The 18,301-nt window shown below is 42.1% G+C and overlaps 1 protein-coding gene across 1 annotated transcript; it reads left to right on the plus strand.

Moving 5' to 3' along the window:
• The first annotated feature begins 1,853 nt into the window (after positions 1-1,853).
• LOC143276612 (ATP synthase subunit beta, mitochondrial-like) lies at positions 1,854-17,698 on the plus strand. The gene is given in 11 exon segments (XM_076581224.1): positions 1,854-2,012; positions 4,000-4,182; positions 4,807-4,981; positions 8,624-8,745; positions 10,276-10,460; positions 10,948-11,106; positions 12,548-12,670; positions 13,857-14,069; positions 15,231-15,284; positions 15,286-15,433; positions 17,344-17,698. Coding segments are annotated over 11 exon segments (1,575 nt in total). The 5' UTR covers positions 1,854-1,897; the 3' UTR covers positions 17,442-17,698.
• The last annotated feature ends 603 nt before the right edge of the window (positions 17,699-18,301 follow it).

The following is an 18,301-nucleotide window of genomic DNA, read 5'->3' on the forward strand; positions in this document are numbered from 1 at the left end:
ACTGTGATTCCGGGTAAACGCGTTCGGCCAGTTTCTGCAGGCGAATTAGGAGGACCCGAGTGCAGACTTTGCCTACAATGCTGAGAAGTGAGATGCCTCTGTAGTTGTTGCAGTCACTCCTTTCACCCTTGTTTTTGTAGAGGGTGATAATCTTGGCGTCCCTCATGTCCTGCGGTACAGCTCCCTCATTCCAGCACTGACAGAGGACTGTGTGCAGAGGATGCAGAAGAGTAGTCTTGCAGTGTTTAATGAGGTATGCGGGAATTCCGTCACTGCCAGGTGCTTTGCCTGATGTCAGGCTGTTAATGGCCTTGCTGAGTTCGTCCTCGATTGGCTCTGCGTCAAGTTATTCAGAGGTCGGAGTAGTGTTCTGCCCATCTCTCCATCTGCTGGCTAGGATCGTTGATTACTTCCCCAGTGGAGGATTTGAGGGGGGCAGTCTTGCTCTGTGTTGGTCCCAGTGCCTTCTTGATGCCATCATACATCCCTCGGATGTTGCCTCTTTCAGCAGCATTCTGTATCTCTTCGCTGAGCTCTGTCCAGTACTCATTTGCACATCGCCTGGCGTTAAACTGAACCTTACTCCTGGCGGCCCTGAGGATTTGCAGGTTCTTCTCACTGGGTGACAGTTTGTACTCAGTGAGTGCAGCGCGCTTGGCCTCAATACTGGGAGTCATCTCTGATGATTTGGCCTCAAACCAGCAGTGGGACTTTGCGGTTTTCTTCCCAAAGGTGGCCATAGCAACGCGGTGCATGGTGTCTTGTAGCGTTTCTCATCTTTCTGTGGCAGAGTCTCTGGGCTGCGATGCATCGAATTCTCTCTCAAAGGCCTCTGCGAACTGTTCTACAAGGTCTGGCTGAGACATCTTGCTGACGTCAATGCGAGAGTTCCCTTGTTTCTATGAGCAGTGGAACTTCTTTGGTTGCAACCTGATCTTGCAGCATACCAGAGACTGGTCCGTGTCGCAGTCTGCGCTGTGGTAACAGCGAGTGTGGAGAAGGTTTTTGATGGCAGCTCGTCTTACTAGGATCAGATCCAGTTGGTGCCAATGTTTTAAGCGCGGGTGCCTCCAGGAGACTTTGTGTTGGGGCTTCGTCTTGAAGAAGAGTTGGCGATGCACAGTTCATGGCAGGTACAAAACTCAAGTAGTCCGCGCTGTCCATTCTCATTCATTTTCCCCACTCTCCACCTCGCTGACACTGGATCCAAAGGAACAGCAAGGCTGTTACGTTTTGGTGCCAACGCGGCCGCAGGAGCTGCCGGAAAGCATGACAAAGTTTGCCATCCAACCGCCTTAGGGGCCCCACACCGGATTTTCTGTCCTTAGCTGGGTGGCCGGAGGTAGCTCTCCAGAGCTGGCGCCCTTTCACTGGGTCATTTAATTCCACCAGGGTGTCTAACCACCCTCCTCCTCCTCCTCCTGAGATATATGTCTCTGGCATCCGAGTGCACTCAAGACAAGTTACTTGTGCGTTGGGTTACGCTGCTGGTCAGGCATATGCGGCAGATGTGGTGTAGCGTATATTATGTGGATTTTAGTGAATGCAGTGACGCGGCCTCCTGGACTGAGAAAATGAACTGAACTGAGAAACCGAAACTGACTGCGTGCCAGTGGCGGCCACCAGGAGTGAACGTTCGTCACGACTTGTTTCTCCTTGAGAGGAAAAAATGTAGATATTGCCAATGCAACATTATGTTTTGATCAATATCGCTCTGCGGTGAATTTTACCGTCTCGGCCTCGGTCCTCCCCAAACATTTCCCATTGCACTCACATTCTGCAGTTTTCTTGTTGGTTCGTTTTAGTGTTTGTTCTTTTCGTGATATCTCGCGTTAAGTATATTCACCCAGGCGGCCAAGTGTAATCACGTGATCGGATCCTCACCGGGGTCGCCATCATGCATGCCCTTAGACAAGCGTGTTCGGGGTTTGTTCGGGCAACAAAATGTGCCCTTACATCCCCGGCAGTACCTCAGACAGCTAGCAGAACACTGCCTGCATATTTCAACAACCGTAAGAAATTCATTTTTATTCAATCTTTTATATTGTAAGTCTATATGCATGCTTTGAACGAGTGTGATGTATTCAGTTGTCCTTCACAACAGCAGTCGACGATTTTTGCTTTTGCCGACGCTGCAGACAGCTTTTTTTCAGTCAACAGTACATTACGGTTAAATGACGCGACATAGTTGATCTTGCTTTTTATCGTATTTGTGAAAATAATATGTGTTCTATACATGGCCACGAGATGTTTTATTGCAATACTTTTTTCAGCATGTTGAAACTTGGAAAGATACACAGCTGAAGTTGCTCAGGAGAAATAAAGGTCACATGTGGTGAGCTGTCTGCTACGTCAAGGATAGACCTGGGAATCAAGAAGTTAAGCTCTCGCGGAAATGTTGATGAGGATTTTCCTCCAGTCAACAATGAAACGAAACAGAAAACAACTGCGAGTAGTGGTACAACATTAACCGTTCACTTTGTATTCACAGATTAAGGCAATACCACTACCAGGTAGAAGGTCACTTGGGGTTGTTTGTGATTGTCTTAAGTTAAACATGTGTCTTGACAGCAGCCTAGAAAACATGTTAAGATTTTATGAAGTAAAAACATTGGATGATGATAAGAGCATCAGGACAAGATAAAGTTCATTTTTACATTTTGGATACTTTTTTTTATTCTTTGTCAAAGCCTAGTGCAAGAGGTTTGGGAGGGGTGTGGCATGTGGGAAAAGAGGGACTTTTGTTAGAGTGGGTTTGACAGTGACCATTGAAATTGTAACCTATGATATTGTTTTTGTTTCTCAACAACTTAAGATCGGTAAAATATCACTATTATCAGACACACAAGAGCCTCTAACATTTTGTATTCAAAGGGATTTCTTCTCGTTTCTTTGTGTAGTTTGATAATGGCTGGCACTGGGCAGCGATCCTCGATCAATGAGCAGCGAACAGCTTGACATAGGTCCCAAATAATTAATGGCTGTAACGTTCCATTTTTGGTTAGTGAAAGTCCATGCGGACCTTTCTTGATTCTTGAGTTTGCTTTCACTGCTGTCTTGCATGAACTTTTCACTAATGGCTGACAGAACCACGTACAGAAAAGCCCAACCAGGAATCAAATTCTTGATCCACAGATTGGTCATATGACCCAAAACACCTCCTCCTGACTCTACATTTGACAAATCTCCCACCAAAATTACCAACAAACTCAAACTATTGTTTTTTATTTACCAGCAGACTCCCACCAAAATTATCATATGAAACAATTACCAGTGTCATTCAGTGACATTTTTGTCCGGAGCTCCGCAAAGCACCGAGCTTCGTATTGATCAAGGATCGATGCCCGGCTAATTCGTTTGGTAATTCTGTCTGCCATCTGGAGACAAAAAAACCCAACAAACCCCCCCGCCAAAAAACCCCACCAGTTTTGTTTATGAGTGTGACTGGATAAAACTAGCCATCTGTGATTTGAAAAGTGACTGGATAAAACTAGCTGTCTGTAATTTGAAAATCATCTTGAAAAAACAAAGTCAAGTCAGGTCGCCAGGTTACTTGATAAGTTATTTTAAATTTGTCAAAGTGAGGATTTCAAGGCTGTTAAGTATTCAGAATACTCAGTTGGTTTAAAACTTTTCTTTATTATTATTTTTTTTAAAGAGACCAACTAATAACTATTAGCAATAAAAAGAAATTGAAAAAAAAAATGTATGAAGAAATTTCATTATTTGACAGCAAATTGTATGCTCAAGAAATACAGCAGCAAAACCTGTAAAAGTTTGAGGAAAGGATAAACATTTTGTTACTCATGAAGTGTCGGTCACAAAGTTTTCTTCTTTGATCCAAGAGGTGTATTTATTTATTGCACATGAAACATCAGTCACAAAGATTTTTTATCCTGTGGCTCTTATACTGTCAACTATAGTCAAGTTTCACAGCATTTTATGTTTCAAACACAATGCATCATTGTTTACTCACCCTTTTTCTTCATTGTTTTACAGGGAACTATGCACAAGAAGCACAGGAGCCAACAGCGGCAGCTGGCACAGCAGTTGGGCGCATTGTGGCAGTTATTGGTGCCGTGGTGGACGTGCAGTTTGATGACAACCTGCCCCCCATCCTGAACGCTTTGGAGGTGGAGAACCGCAGCCCCCGCCTCATCCTGGAGGTGGCTCAGCATTTGGGTGAGTCTTGCAGGAAGTCATATGATTGGTTCTTTGGGCTTTTTTGTTTGTGTGTGTGTGTGTTTTCCTGTTGCTTGAGTTCCTGTCCTGATGGACACTGGCTGATCACCTACTGTTCATCAAGTCTAAAGCTGAGTAGTATCACAATGCATTTTAGATATGCATAAAATTAAAAACAAACAAACAAAATCTTAAATACATGTAGCAGTTTTATTTTGTGTGAAATTCAAAACTGGCACATGCTTGCATATATGCACCGATGGACATACCATGTACACACACACACACTCATACTCAATGCACTCACACACATGCACATGCATGCACACACACACGCAAACACTCGGTTCTTCAGGTCACCTTTAAAGGTCATATGGGTCAGAGTTCTTGTATATTATATGTTAGATATGAGCAGCCGATGTGCACAGATTGAAAAAGAAAATGCAGGGATGGAAATGGTTTCCAAGTATGGAGCATGTTAAACATCTTTTCATTTTGAATGTTTTAAGTAGCAGCAGTTTAATGTCTGCCTGACAGTGGTGGAGAACCAGGTAATCAGTAATTAAGGTATAGAAGTACAGGAAAATGTGATGACATGTTGATTGCACAGAGTTTTCCTTTCAGGTGAGAACACGGTGCGTACCATTGCCATGGACGGTACAGAGGGTCTGATCCGTGGCCAGGCCTGCAAGGACACCGGCACTCCCATCAGGATCCCTGTTGGACCCAAGACATTGGGCAGGATCATCAATGTCATTGGGGAGCCCATTGATGAGAGAGGGCCTGTGGAAACAGACAAGTATGCCAGTGTTGTGTTCTCTGACCATTAACTTGAAATTGGATATTTAGTACAGATGCTAGTTCAAATATTTTTTATGAAGAAAAAAGTTGGTAATTACTCATTTTTACTGAAGTCCGTATGTCAGAAGCAGATGTTGCATTTGTTGGCCAACATGAATGGATGTGGTTTTGCTTGAGAGAGTAACAAATCAGGCATGAGATTTTTCCGACTATAGTCGGATTTCCGACCAAAAATTGGCTGCAGAGGCCATTTTTGAGATCCGCGTAAATCCGTTGAGAAAATTGGAGGGGTGGAGGGGAGTGTGAGGTTTTTTTTCCAACCCACGAAGGTTGTGCGAACGTTGTCTGACCGATTGACAAGACAGACCCACAGCGTTTGCTGAAATACCTCATGTTTGGATAAGTGAACCAATTGAGAATAAGTGTTCTGTTGCTCGTCTGTCATCATTCAGCTTATCCGTATTCGGTCGAGACTACAAAACTTTTGCTCGCGGGCTTCACGACTTGCAAAGGTACCTGATTTCGTCGATCGTCTTCCGTCATTGACAAAATGAGAGAACTCACAAAGGATTAGAGGATTTTTGCAGGAGAGATCGATAAAGGAGTGAATAATAAGTGGAACTGGGTGTGGCATGATGAGATCGTGAAAACAGAAGTGAAGAACCAAAAAATAACTGTTTACGGGTAGGCGACGCCATTCACAAAATTGACACCACGGGCAAGGCCAAGTGCGATTGGTGTCAGATTGTATGGGTGTAGCTCTTCAGTCTAGGCATGGACATCTGTTTTCAGATTAGCATTAAAAACGGACCGTCTGTTTTCTAGAAGAAAAAAAAAAGAAAGAAAAAGCTGATGGGCCGTTCTATATCGTTTACCGATAATCTGTCAAAAATGAAAATGGAATGCTCTTTCGAAAGCGTCGGTTGTTGACCCCTTGAGAGGCGATCCATTGACTTGTAAGAGCAACAAAATCGAAGTCAGACAGTTTCATAACGGTTGATTGAAGTTGTCAAAATGCCGATAATGAAAGGCAATCCCTACATGGCACGCACTGATATCACTGTGAAAAGCACGCACGCATGCACATGCACACACATGCGGTCGATCACACACATGCACAGACGTGAGTGCGCATGCGCACGCACGCACGCACGCACGCACGCACGCACGCACGCACGCACGCACGCACGCACGCACGCACGCACACACACACACACACACACACACACACACACACACACAAACTTGAGTGCACGCACAGATACACGTAAATGCCAGTGTGCGTGATCTCCATCCCTGTCAAGCCACAAGGGCCGTGGGTACGTCTGCTTGACCCTCTGTTCATTCAGCAAAAGTGTCAACGTTTGCCACTGTATGCACAAGTAACTTTGTAGCAACTTACTGACGTCAGTGCTTTTTCTGACACAGCCAACCGCTTCTGTGGCAAGAGTCAGTTTATTTAGATTTGAGACCTGTAGCCGGCCAGATTACCAAAGTTACACACACAGGCACAGACGTAGAGCTGAATTGAATGCGCACGCATGAGCACACACACATACACACACGCACACACTTTGAAAAAATATCACATGAATGCATTCACGTATACACGTTTTTTTTTGTTTGTTTTTTTCTCTCTTCTTCACACTTGCACATGTGCACACATAGTATTATGAGCGCTCACACAATCACACAGAGCTTAATAATATGCACGTGCGCGCACACTCACACACACATCTGTACCGTTTCAGTGGTATTACTCCCACGCCGCTCATTTAGATTCCCCCATACACGGCCACACGCGGGTTCGTCCGTCGTAGTTCCAGCGTCGGCAGTCCGCAGGGAACCATCGATGTTAGGTCGCCAGGAGGCCACACACCAGAGGAGACCCTGCACTGCTGCTGAGTCACTTCGGTGGTGTTCAGTGGTGCCTGTTCTGTTTTAACGTACTTAGGACACCACCTACTAAGCCCCCTACTAACGACAATAATGGCTTAGTCGCGGAGCCAGACTGAGTGAGCGTCCCTCCCAGAGTGGAGACCGCTACCACGTCCCTCAAACAACAGCCCTCTATGAATCTGACGACACTGACGACATTGACAGGACTCACCCCAAGCACGGAAGTGGAGGGATATCAAAACTGAGGTCACCATGAGAGCAGGGCATGAAAGGCCACAGACTTCGAGACTATTTTGTTTCTATTGATGACAATGAAGGAGGAGGATGACGATGATGATGACGATGCTGCTATGGAGGTCCATTTTGGTTTGGGACTGCGTGACAAGGCTGTACTCTACGCTTCCTGTCATAATGATATCCCGGCGTTAACCAGGCCCGAGAGATACAGACACTTGCAGTGTTGGTCAGGTAATTTGAGCAACACACCCAAAGACGCATCCTTGAAGTGGATGACACTCGACTGTGTGGTCCCAGTCTCCCCATTTAAGCCCACAGCACACTCAACTCTGGGTAGGAGCCGGCCACGGGCCGAAAAACCCACCTCCGCTGGGATTCAAACCCGCGTCCTTCCAGCCGTCAGTCCGCGACGCTAACCACTTCGCCACGGCGGCTGGTCACACACACACTCTCTTACTTGCACACACACACACACACAGATTAAAAAAATACACACACACAGAATTGTATTGAAAGCAATGCACGTATATGCACACATACTAACTTGCACTTTTTCCTCCCACCTTCAACCCTTCTGTCTCTTTGTTCCTCTCTCCCTCTTTCTGTCTCTCCCTCTCTCTCTTGCATATACACAGAGTTGTATTGAAAACACAGAGAGAGAGAGAGAGAGATCTATTGAATTTGAAAGCAGTGCATGCACATGCACAAATAAAACTTGCATTCTTTCCTCCTACCATCTCCCCTCTCTTTTTGTCTGCCTCCCTCCCTCCCTCTCTCTCTTGTTTACACACAGTTGCCCCATGGACCCCCACTGGGGGCCTTCTGCGGCCCCCAGGCCCCCACCTTTCAGACTCCATCACAATTTCACAATCTCATGCCTGCAAATAGTTATCAGGAATTTCACTTTGTTTTCTGATAAAGTTTGAAAGTTTTTGAGGTGGGAATGGGTCACCACAGAGGGTGAGAAAGTGTAACATAGGTTGATTATGCCTCTTTCTCCACTTAACACAAATATAAATTGTGTGAGATATGTAGAATGTTAAGTTTGATGCATATTGAAAAACATACTTATTGGTTATATTGCTATACATAGCTGTTTCTTAGTTTTGACCTTTCACAGTTGTAGAATGGGACATTTAAATCACAGCCATTCGTAAAATATTACCAGTTCTGCTGATACTGATTGTGTAATGTTGGATGAATAGAGAAAAGTGAAACACTGTCCTGTACTAAGGGATAAAAGTTTCATTGCAAGAATAAAATACAAATAGGTCAGTTTTATAACATGACATTATGAAACACCTAATTCAGTGTTGAGATCTTTATGAAAAAGGGGGATAAACATGCAGGCTTGTGCACACACCTGCACACTCACATGAAAAAAGTTAGTGCACATTCACAACACACTTACATGTGTGCACACTCACACACACACACACACACACACACTTTGTGCATGGATGGAAAGTTACCATGGTCTAATAGTGGGACTGTGGTGTGTCAGGTTTGCGGCCATTCACCAGGAGGCCCCTGACTATGTTGACATGAGTGTGGAACAGGAGATTCTGGAGACGGGCATCAAGGTGGTGGACATGCTGGCCCCTTATGCCAAGGGTGGAAAGATTGGTACGCTGTTTCTTTTTTCCTTCTTGAAAGTATTCTTATTGCTGTGTTAGTATCAGTCATGCTGTTTCCAGAGTGATTACTAGTATTGCTCAGATTTTTTTGCTCTGATATGACATGCGATCAGGCATGAGATTTTTCCGACTATCGTCGGATCTCCGACTGAAAATTGGCTCCAGAGGCCATTTTAGCGATTTGTGTAAATCCATTGAAAAAAATCAAGGGGTGGGGTGAGATTTTTTCCTGATCGACGGAAGTTGCACAAGTGTTGTCTGACTGATCAACAAGACAGACCCACAGCATTTGCCAAAATGCCCCATGTTTGGATAAGAGAACCAGTTGAGAATAAGAGTTGCACGATTACACAATTTCCACTCGCAGGCTTCATGACTTGCAAAGATAGGTGATTTCGTTGATAGTCTTTGACAAAATGAGAAAACTCTCAAAGGAAAAGAAGAAATGAAACTGGAATGCTCTTTTGAAAGCGTTTGTTGACCCCTTTAAAGAACATAAAAATCAGCATCTTCATTGTTGGAATTCAAGTTGAGTAAGAAAAAGAATAAAAAAGAAGATGTGTTAGAAGTCACTGCAGACCAGATGAACTTATTTCAAAGAAAATCATACTGTAATTAAAAGAATTTTTTTCAAAGTTGACCATCAGATTTGATACATTTATTTTTGTGTGTGTAAATACAAAGCAACATGAGCCTGAAAACAAAAATTCTTCTGCAACTTTATTATGTGTGGAATGCAGGAAAAATAAACATGTGCAAAAAAAGAAGGTAATTATATTTTTAATCAATCATTCAATGTTTATAATTACCCACTATCCAAAATTGCAAGAGTTATTCACCTTGGCATGGGATTTCAGGGGTGATTAGTGCTGAGCGACCTGGGGGTAAGAGGGTTAAAAAGCAAAAACACTTAAGTTTAGGAAAAATTGGACTGATTTGGAATACCTTAGAGGCATTGGTGGCCCTGAAGTGCAGATTTTATGGTTTGAAACTGAGAAAAACCTTCAGCTTCATGGGGCTTTGCCACCAGACCCCCACCAGGGGCATTGCCCCATGGACCCACACTGGCTCCCGCCTTTCAGTCTCGATCACAATTTCCCAATCTCATGCCTGGCGGTGAGTTGACAGTTCTTTTGGTGATTTGCAGATAATGCTTAGTTTTCAAATTTTATTGGCATGATTGTTCTACTTGTTTGCATGCACATACATGCTTAGGTACACATAGCACACTCATTATATGAATGCAATATCCGCATGTGCTCAGATGCGCGCACGCACACATTCACACACACACTATGCATGCGCACACATGCACACGCACACACACGCACACACATGCACATACACACTTGCGCTCAAAATTTGCATCTCAGCAAGTAGTGTCAGGCACAGGAATAATGATGGAAAGTGTAGGTCTGTTTCACTTTGTGCTATTTGAACAAAAAGCAAGTATTCTATACCACGTGAGCAGAGACATCTGCAGCTGAAGGAACTAACATGATAACGCCTCTATGGGCAGGTCTGTTTGGTGGCGCTGGGGTGGGGAAAACCGTGCTGATCATGGAACTGATCAACAATGTGGCCAAGGCCCACGGTGGTTACTCTGTGTTCGCTGGTGTGGGGGAGCGGACCCGCGAGGGCAATGACCTGTACCACGAGATGATTACCTCCAAGGTTATCAGCCTCACCGACGACACCTCCAAGGTGAGCAGGAAAGAAATCTTTACCATTTAATACACAGGGGCAGAATTGTTTGTGAGAATTGTGGCCATGGCTGCAGAAAAAAAAATTATAAGCTTTTTTTTTCCTTCTCATACACCCAGATTAGAAAAGCTTTAGAAGCAGTTTCCATAGTTCAGGTATTGGGAACAGTGAAAAAAATGTGTATTGTATTGCTTTTTTGTTGTAATAGTAGATATTTTTTTAATTTATTTATTTATACAGTAATTTTTGGTGGTGGTGGTTAAAACAGATTTTTCTGTGTACTTTTTGAAGTTGAAGTCTAGATATTTAAGAAAATGAAGATTGCATTTAAAGTAGTGTCTGTTTAAGGTGAGGGTGCAGAATGAAACATTTGATGTGGATGATTTACTTTTTATTAAAATTTTTGTTTCTTTATTTTCTTAAGTTGTGAAATGAAATTTGCAGCAGAAAATAGTTGCTCATTGCTTGATGCTGGTGATGTGGGCAGGTGTCGCTGGTGTACGGTCAGATGAACGAGCCCCCAGGTGCTCGTGCTCGTGTGGCGCTGACTGGTCTGACTGTGGCTGAGTACTTCCGTGACGAGGAGGGACAGGATGTACTGCTGTTCATCGACAATATTTTCAGATTCACTCAGGCTGGTTCAGAGGTAAGCTTAATCAAAGGCTGGATTCTATGGTGCTGATTAAGATGTTGAGTCTGTAGGTAATGATTGTATATTTGCAGGTCTGGTGTCGTACTTGAAGACTTGAATTTTTGTTAAGACAGATCGGTCAGTGAACATGGAAAAGTATATTGATTTTGAAGCACTTATTTTAGCTAATCTGTCTGACTTATTTGTGAATGTTTTATTTTTTATGAATCATGAATATGCCCAAGAATTTGGTTTCTGGTAGTTATGATGAGGTTGAAAGCTGGGCACTTGGCCAGCTGCCTTGTGAATCTGGTAGTAATCTAATAGTGCAAACGTAGATGTTGGATCAGTACATCTGTATTGTGGTAAACTGCCCACCAGCATAAAAGGAGACCTTGTTGTAGACACAGGATTTCTGTTTCATTGTAAAAGTTTTTTGAATAGTTGGTCTACTGACAGAATAGTTGGTCATTTGCACTAAGTGATACAAGATACCACATGCTCTGTGTCTATGGGTAATTGTGAATGATCAGTTGAAGCAACCAGTTCAACATGTGTACTGTAAAGATAGCATGTCATATGATAGTCAAACGCAGTTCTTTTGTTTTTGAAGGCTTTCTCCAACTGGTTGCACTAGGAAAAGTTCGTCTGCTCATTCTTTTCTACGTTTTGTGGACGTTTGAAATAGCAGGGGTGCCTGAGGGTAAATGCGAACGGGCAAGACTAATTACGAATGATGTCTTCGGGTACATGTAGACAGTATAAAACTGAAGCAGGTCTTTAACTCATTAGACATAGCATATTATTAGACCACATGCATCAGATGTTGTATTGTTGGTTTTGATCACACATGCACACAAACACAGAGTAACATTTAAACACACACACCCCACACCGCACACAAACGCAACTTTTTGAGAATGCTTAGTAAATGTGCAGCATTGTTCGCAGATAGACTCGCGTCAAAATATCCTATGGTCTAATTGCAAATGACACTGTTTTGCAGATTCCTGTCAAAACTGACGTTCTGATTTGTCACCAGTATGCTTTCTTAAAATCTCCCAGCACTGGTAATGCACATTCAACATATCTGATCAAATCAGCTATTTTAAACTGTGTCAAAATTCAAGTCCTACAACTTGCTTTCCTTGGTTTTAGGATTTTGAGAGCATGTTTGTAACCTTGGTCGACAGTGGTGCGCGAAGAGAAGAAAGAGCGCGGAAATAGCCAGAAATAGCTGATGTTTGACTTGTTCTTGGAAATGGATATTCATTAAGGTATTGGAAAAAGATGGAAGCAGATGTTAAATTGTGAAATGCAGCTGTTAAGAAGTGGGGTAGTATACGAATCGTTTGCAATTACATGCTGTTCGCAATTACACGTGCCTATCCTAGGCTTTCAAGACAACAACTGGTTTGAAGTTTAAAGTATCTGCTGTTGGTTTATGTGTGTCTAGGTGTCGGCCTTGTTGGGTCGTATCCCCTCAGCTGTGGGTTACCAGCCCACCCTGGCCACAGACATGGGTACCATGCAGGAGAGAATCACCACCACCAAGAAGGGATCCATCACCTCTGTGCAGGTCTGTACTGATCTGTAGTATTGTGATGTATTACATTTTTGTCACAACATATTTCTTTGTGTGAAATTGGGGCTGCTCTCCCCAGGAGTGTGCATTGCCACAGTGTAGCACCACTCTTTCTTTTCTTTCTTCTTTCTGTTGACAAGTATATGTGTTTAACTATGAAAAGTGGGTTATTCTCCATCAGTTTTTGTCAGACGACTCATGTTGTCGTGGTTTCTTTTTTGTATGTAAACGGGTAGAAAATTCTGGCGAGTGTTCAGTTTAATTCTGCACGCTCAGATTCCCTCAGTTCATATGTGGATGCTTTCTGAGTTTGCATGTCAGCCTCTTTCTTCGGAGATCACTTAGTATTCTTTAGTTTACTGCCTTTTCACTTTTGGTGATAAAGGGGGGTGCGGGAGGGCTGCTGGGGATAGGAAAAAGTCAATGTTTGCATTTGTGAATGACTAAAACATGTATGTATGTAAGATCACTTTGTGTAAGCTCTGCTGTATAGTGAAAAGTTTGCGGGAAAGCAGGATAAGTCGGATGCTTTTGAATGTGTGTCTTTGTAGGGGAGTCTGTGTGTGTGTGCTTCCCATGGATCGATATGAACGCTGACTGTATTGGAATTTACTATTAAAAAAATTTATTGTCCATACAACAATGAGATATAAGATGGACGAATAATAAAGGCTGTTTAAGTGTAAATCAGAAATAAAATACTCCAGTGTTTTTTTTGTGTTTGTGTATTTCTTTATTGTGCTATTAGTAAATCTTTAAAATTTTGGTGAAACATTAGAACTGTAATTCACAAATTTTTATCCTTCAGAAATGATATTACAGTTTATCTTTTTAAGGTTAGAAAATTCAAAACCTGAGTTTTTTTTGTTTTTTTTTAAATATTGTATTGGCAGGTTTTAACAGACATTTGACATAGTATTTTGTTTCGTTGTTTTTTTTGTTTTTTTTAAAATAGTATGATTGAATATGTAGTGTTTTGTTTAACAATAATTGTTTCGTCATAAGAATAAGATGCTGAGAAGAGAAGGTATTTGAAACAGCTTGTGCCCATTGTTGATAAGAGTATCTTGCATGTTTAAGTAGTTCATTTGTTCATATGTTATGTGAAAAATTAATAGATTGCTGATAAAAGAAAATAGTACATAATTTCTTGTTCATACATTGACTGACATCACTGCAGGCTATTTACGTGCCTGCTGACGACTTGACTGACCCTGCCCCAGCCACCACTTTCGCCCACTTGGACGCCACTACTGTGTTGTCTCGTGGTATTGCTGAGCTGGGTATCTACCCTGCTGTGGACCCTCTGGACTCCACCTCCCGTATCCTGGATCCCAACATTGTGGGGGAGGAGCACTACAAGACCGCCCGTGCCGTGCAGAAGATTCTGCAGGTAAGGGTGTTCTGCTGATTTGTGTGTGCGTTTGTGTGGTGTGTGAGTGAGGGGTTGGGGGGGTGTACAAGTGTACGAGTGTTTGTATCATTTTTGCTGAATATGGCCTGCTTTCATTTTTGTTTTTGATTATTTGTGTTGGTTTTTTTGTGTGTGTTTTTTTTCAAAATTTGAAAATACTCATTTTACGGGGGGTTTTTTGTTTGTTTTTTTTAGAACACATGCACTTTTACTCACATTTTTGGAATTTAGTTGGCTCTCAAGGCCTGACCGTCGTCAGGAATCTGCTTCTTTCCTTTTTTCTTCCCTTTAGTACATAAGCTTTAGCAAATATGATCAGTATGCATGCTTTGATGCCTCCTTATACTGAAACTAGAGCTCAGGGTGTCTCTTCAGGAATCAAAGAGGAATGTTTTAGGGCTTTGTCTCTTAGGAATCAAAGAGGAATGTTTAGGGCTTTAGAGCATTGGTTTGGAAAATGAGAATGCTTGCATCAGTTCTGTTTTCATAAATACACAGTCTATGAAATTTGTTTATTATTTAAAGATCTTTTTTGGGTGGGGGTGGGGGGGTAAGGAAAAACTCATTTGAACACAAGCATTTATATATATACATACCAGTCTGTCAACCACCTGTTGTGGGAGAATTTGGTATGTGCTTATGGGAAAGGAACAGAGGTGACCATGCTTCTGATTCATGAAACTGCTATTAGGTGAAGACATGCATCTGTTTACTGTTTCATGTATGTGAAAGAGAAAGAAGCTTGGCGCAAGATTGTATGACAGAAGACACACGCAAAAAAGAAAATCAAAAGAAAGGGAGAAGAAGGAATTAACTAACCGTTAGGTTGTTTGCAAGACATAAATTATTGAAGATTTCATAGCTTTTTACGGCCATCGGGGCAGTGAATTGATAACCACTGTTCAGGGCTCAGCAGAGGAATACAGGCCCTTCTGCCATTTTAACCTTACCCAACCAAAGTCCGGTTCCCATTCACACCTGAGTGGAGTGAGGAAAATCAGTGAAATGCCTTTTCCAAGGACAATACTATATGCGGAAATGGGCCCCTGAACCCTGATCCCTGGTGAATTCTGGATCAGTACTCTAAAAGTTCATTTTTAGTCCAGCTAAGTGATGGAACCTTGTGTTGTGTGCATGCAGGACTTCAAGTCGCTGCAGGACATCATCGCCATCCTGGGTATGGACGAGTTGTCAAGAGGAGGACAAGCTGACAGTGTCCCGCGCCCGCAAGATGCAGTGCTTCCTGTCCCAGCCCTTCCAGGTGGCCGAGGTGTTCACTGGCTCTGAGGGAAAGTATGTGCACCTCAAGGACACCATTTCTGGATTCCAGAAGATTTTGAACGGTGAGGGAATGTGTGTGTGTGTGTGTGTGTGTAAATAGAATTTGTCATTGTTATGAAACCTCTTTGAAGTTTGAGACATGAGGCATGCACAGATAAATCAGTAAAGAAAGAATTATTGTCATATACTGTTTGTATATGTGTCAGTGTGTGTATGTATGTCACTCTGTATGTTTGTGACTGTGTGTGTATGTGAGTGTGAATGTGTGGATGGGGGAGCTCCTTTGTCATAAATTGTCTTTGGAGAGCAGTCTGTAAAAAAACAACTAAAAACAATCAAAATTCTTTTCTCTCTCTTCCTGTGCTGTTTTGTTTTTCTTCTCTTTTATTACCAGAGTAATGCATATTTTGTTTCCTGCCATTAATCCAGGGAATATCTTTTGACTAAGTTAATGATAATCTGAATCTTACACTCGAATTAGTGTTTGTTGATCAGTCATTCTCCTCCATGCATAACAGAAATTTGTGTGTAGTAAATGAGAGGGAAATAAATTATGGAAAAAAGTGCAGGCCTTTATCAAGTTTATGTAGAAGTGATTTGAGGTAGATGTTTACAAGTGTAAATAAAACAGTTGACAGAGCAAAGCGGTATTTTAAAATCTGATATTCTCTAACACCTTTGGCATCTTTCTGCTAGGTACAAGATTCATCCAGTCAGTCAAATGTTTTTTGCTGTAAGCTAAAGATCATAGTGTCTACATACATTTCACTGTGTCATGTCCATTCAAATGTTTCGCTCCTGAATATGTGGTATACTTGATAATACTTGTTTACGTATGTATACATGTGTATACATGTGCATGTATTAAATATGCGAGTGTGTATATACATGTGTGCATGTGAGGGTACAGGTACGTATGTTCGCATTGTGTTTATGTATGTTTATGGTTTACCAGGTTTGTATATGTAACATTGGAGTATGTGAATATTTCATGTTTTGTAAAGCACCCAGAGCAGTTTTTTTTATATAGAGTGGTATATAAGTATCCATTATTATTATAATAGTTGTTATATTTTCATTCTTGAAGTCATCACCTAAACGTCAACAGTTTTGCTAGGTGCATTTGATGTTCCTATGTTAACTCGTTCAACCCTGTGCCCGCCTGGGAAGCGTGCTCCGCTGATCGCCGTTCTCTGCCTGAGCCCACCTGACAGGCGGGCGAAGAAACCCGTTTATCTAAACCAGTTCCTCAGCTCATTATTAGGCATTAAACTGCTATGAAAGGGAAGTAACTGAACTTTAACTAACTTCCTCACTTGCCCATGAAGTTTCGCTCCGAAAATCGAATGATAGTGTTTTTTTTATCTGGTTTTCCACATTAATATGGTAAAACATCAAAGTCTTACTGCACAGTAAGTGCTCAGTGAAATTATGATGGACTCTTGCAGTGAGTTTGACCCATATAATGACGATTTGTCTTATAATTCATCCGGTATATTTTGGGAAAGTGAAGGAGATGAAATTAGCAGCCGGTCTTGACAAAGTGGCGGACATTTCAATCAAGAAGATAGCCCACAACCTTCAACATCGCCAGAAGCTGACATTTTACTATTTCTGTTTTTGATTTAAAGTTACAAGTAAACTATTGCATCCCTGGTCTTGAGACTTAAGCAATTTGTGTCAAAATTATATTTCAGTCATTATCAGAAGTTTGGTAGCTATTAGTTGAGTGGTTGGTATAAATTTGTGCCTGAAGTAAAGCACTATTTTCCGATGATGCAGCCTGGCCAAAACGTGTTAGGCTGGGGGGATTGCACAGGCAGAAGATCTTAAAGTCCTGAAAGGGTTAATGCTATGTAGAATATTATGTGTTTTGTAAAAGCACCCAGAAAGTTTTCTGGATAGTGTTATATAAGTATCCATTATTTTTATTATTATAGTTCTAAGTTGTGAATGATCTGTGTGTTACCAGGTGATCTGGACAATATCCCTGAGGTGGCCTTCTTCATGGTGGGAGGCATTGAGGAAGTGGTCGCCAAGGCTGAACGCTTGGCCGCTGAGCAGAATTGAACACACAGCAGCTAGCACATCATGTCAACTCTAGTACGGAACTTTTTGTTTGTTTGCATCAGTGAATGACAGGTGTGAATCCTTCAGACCAGTGGCCTCCACAAGGCATTGTTGGATCTTATGAATGTGTGATTGGATGGAAACAAAAATTGATTCAGCTTTGTAGCATTGTTTGAAGGGAGAAGTTATTGTTAGTTGAAGTGTCATTTACACAAGACCTAGTTCAATAATAAATTGAATTTTGGTATGAACCATTTCATGGCTGTGTGGACTCTGTGTGTGTGTGTGTATGTGTGTGTGTGTGTATGCACTATGCCACATGCATTTCCCTTTACTTTCAAAATGCAAGTGATGCAAGTTGATATAATTTATGCAGGTTGTTTTAGGTTTGACTTGGTTGTCAAGTTAATACAGTATTTGGCTGGCCCTCACAAATGTACACATACACACATAAGCACACAAATGAGGAATTTTGTAAGTTGACAGATCTGTGAGACTGAAAAGATTGTAGGCATTGAAAGTTCTGCTGCAGTGGAGAATAGACAAGTCACTGGAAAAAAAAAAAAAAGTGAATAGGGACTGTTGGCCTAATTCATTAAAAATCTTTAATGTCTTTTCACCATAGGTGATATTCGAGGAAGATGGGGGGGGGGGGGGGGGGGGATGCTAGGGAGGAAAAAAGTCACTGTTCATGCATGTGAGTCAAGTGGACTGCTGAAAAATGCCAACACTGGTTTTAATTTCAGGTCAGGGAGATGGGAATTACAGTAGGCCTATTGTCACAACCCATAAGGGGTTGCCCATGAACCCCTGCACCTTCCCAGACTAACAAACACCCCGACAACACAACACAAAGACAT

The sequence above is a fragment of the Babylonia areolata genome, chromosome 2, assembly GCF_041734735.1.
Source record: "Babylonia areolata isolate BAREFJ2019XMU chromosome 2, ASM4173473v1, whole genome shotgun sequence".
Classification (NCBI taxonomy): Eukaryota; Metazoa; Mollusca; class Gastropoda; order Neogastropoda; family Buccinidae; genus Babylonia; species Babylonia areolata.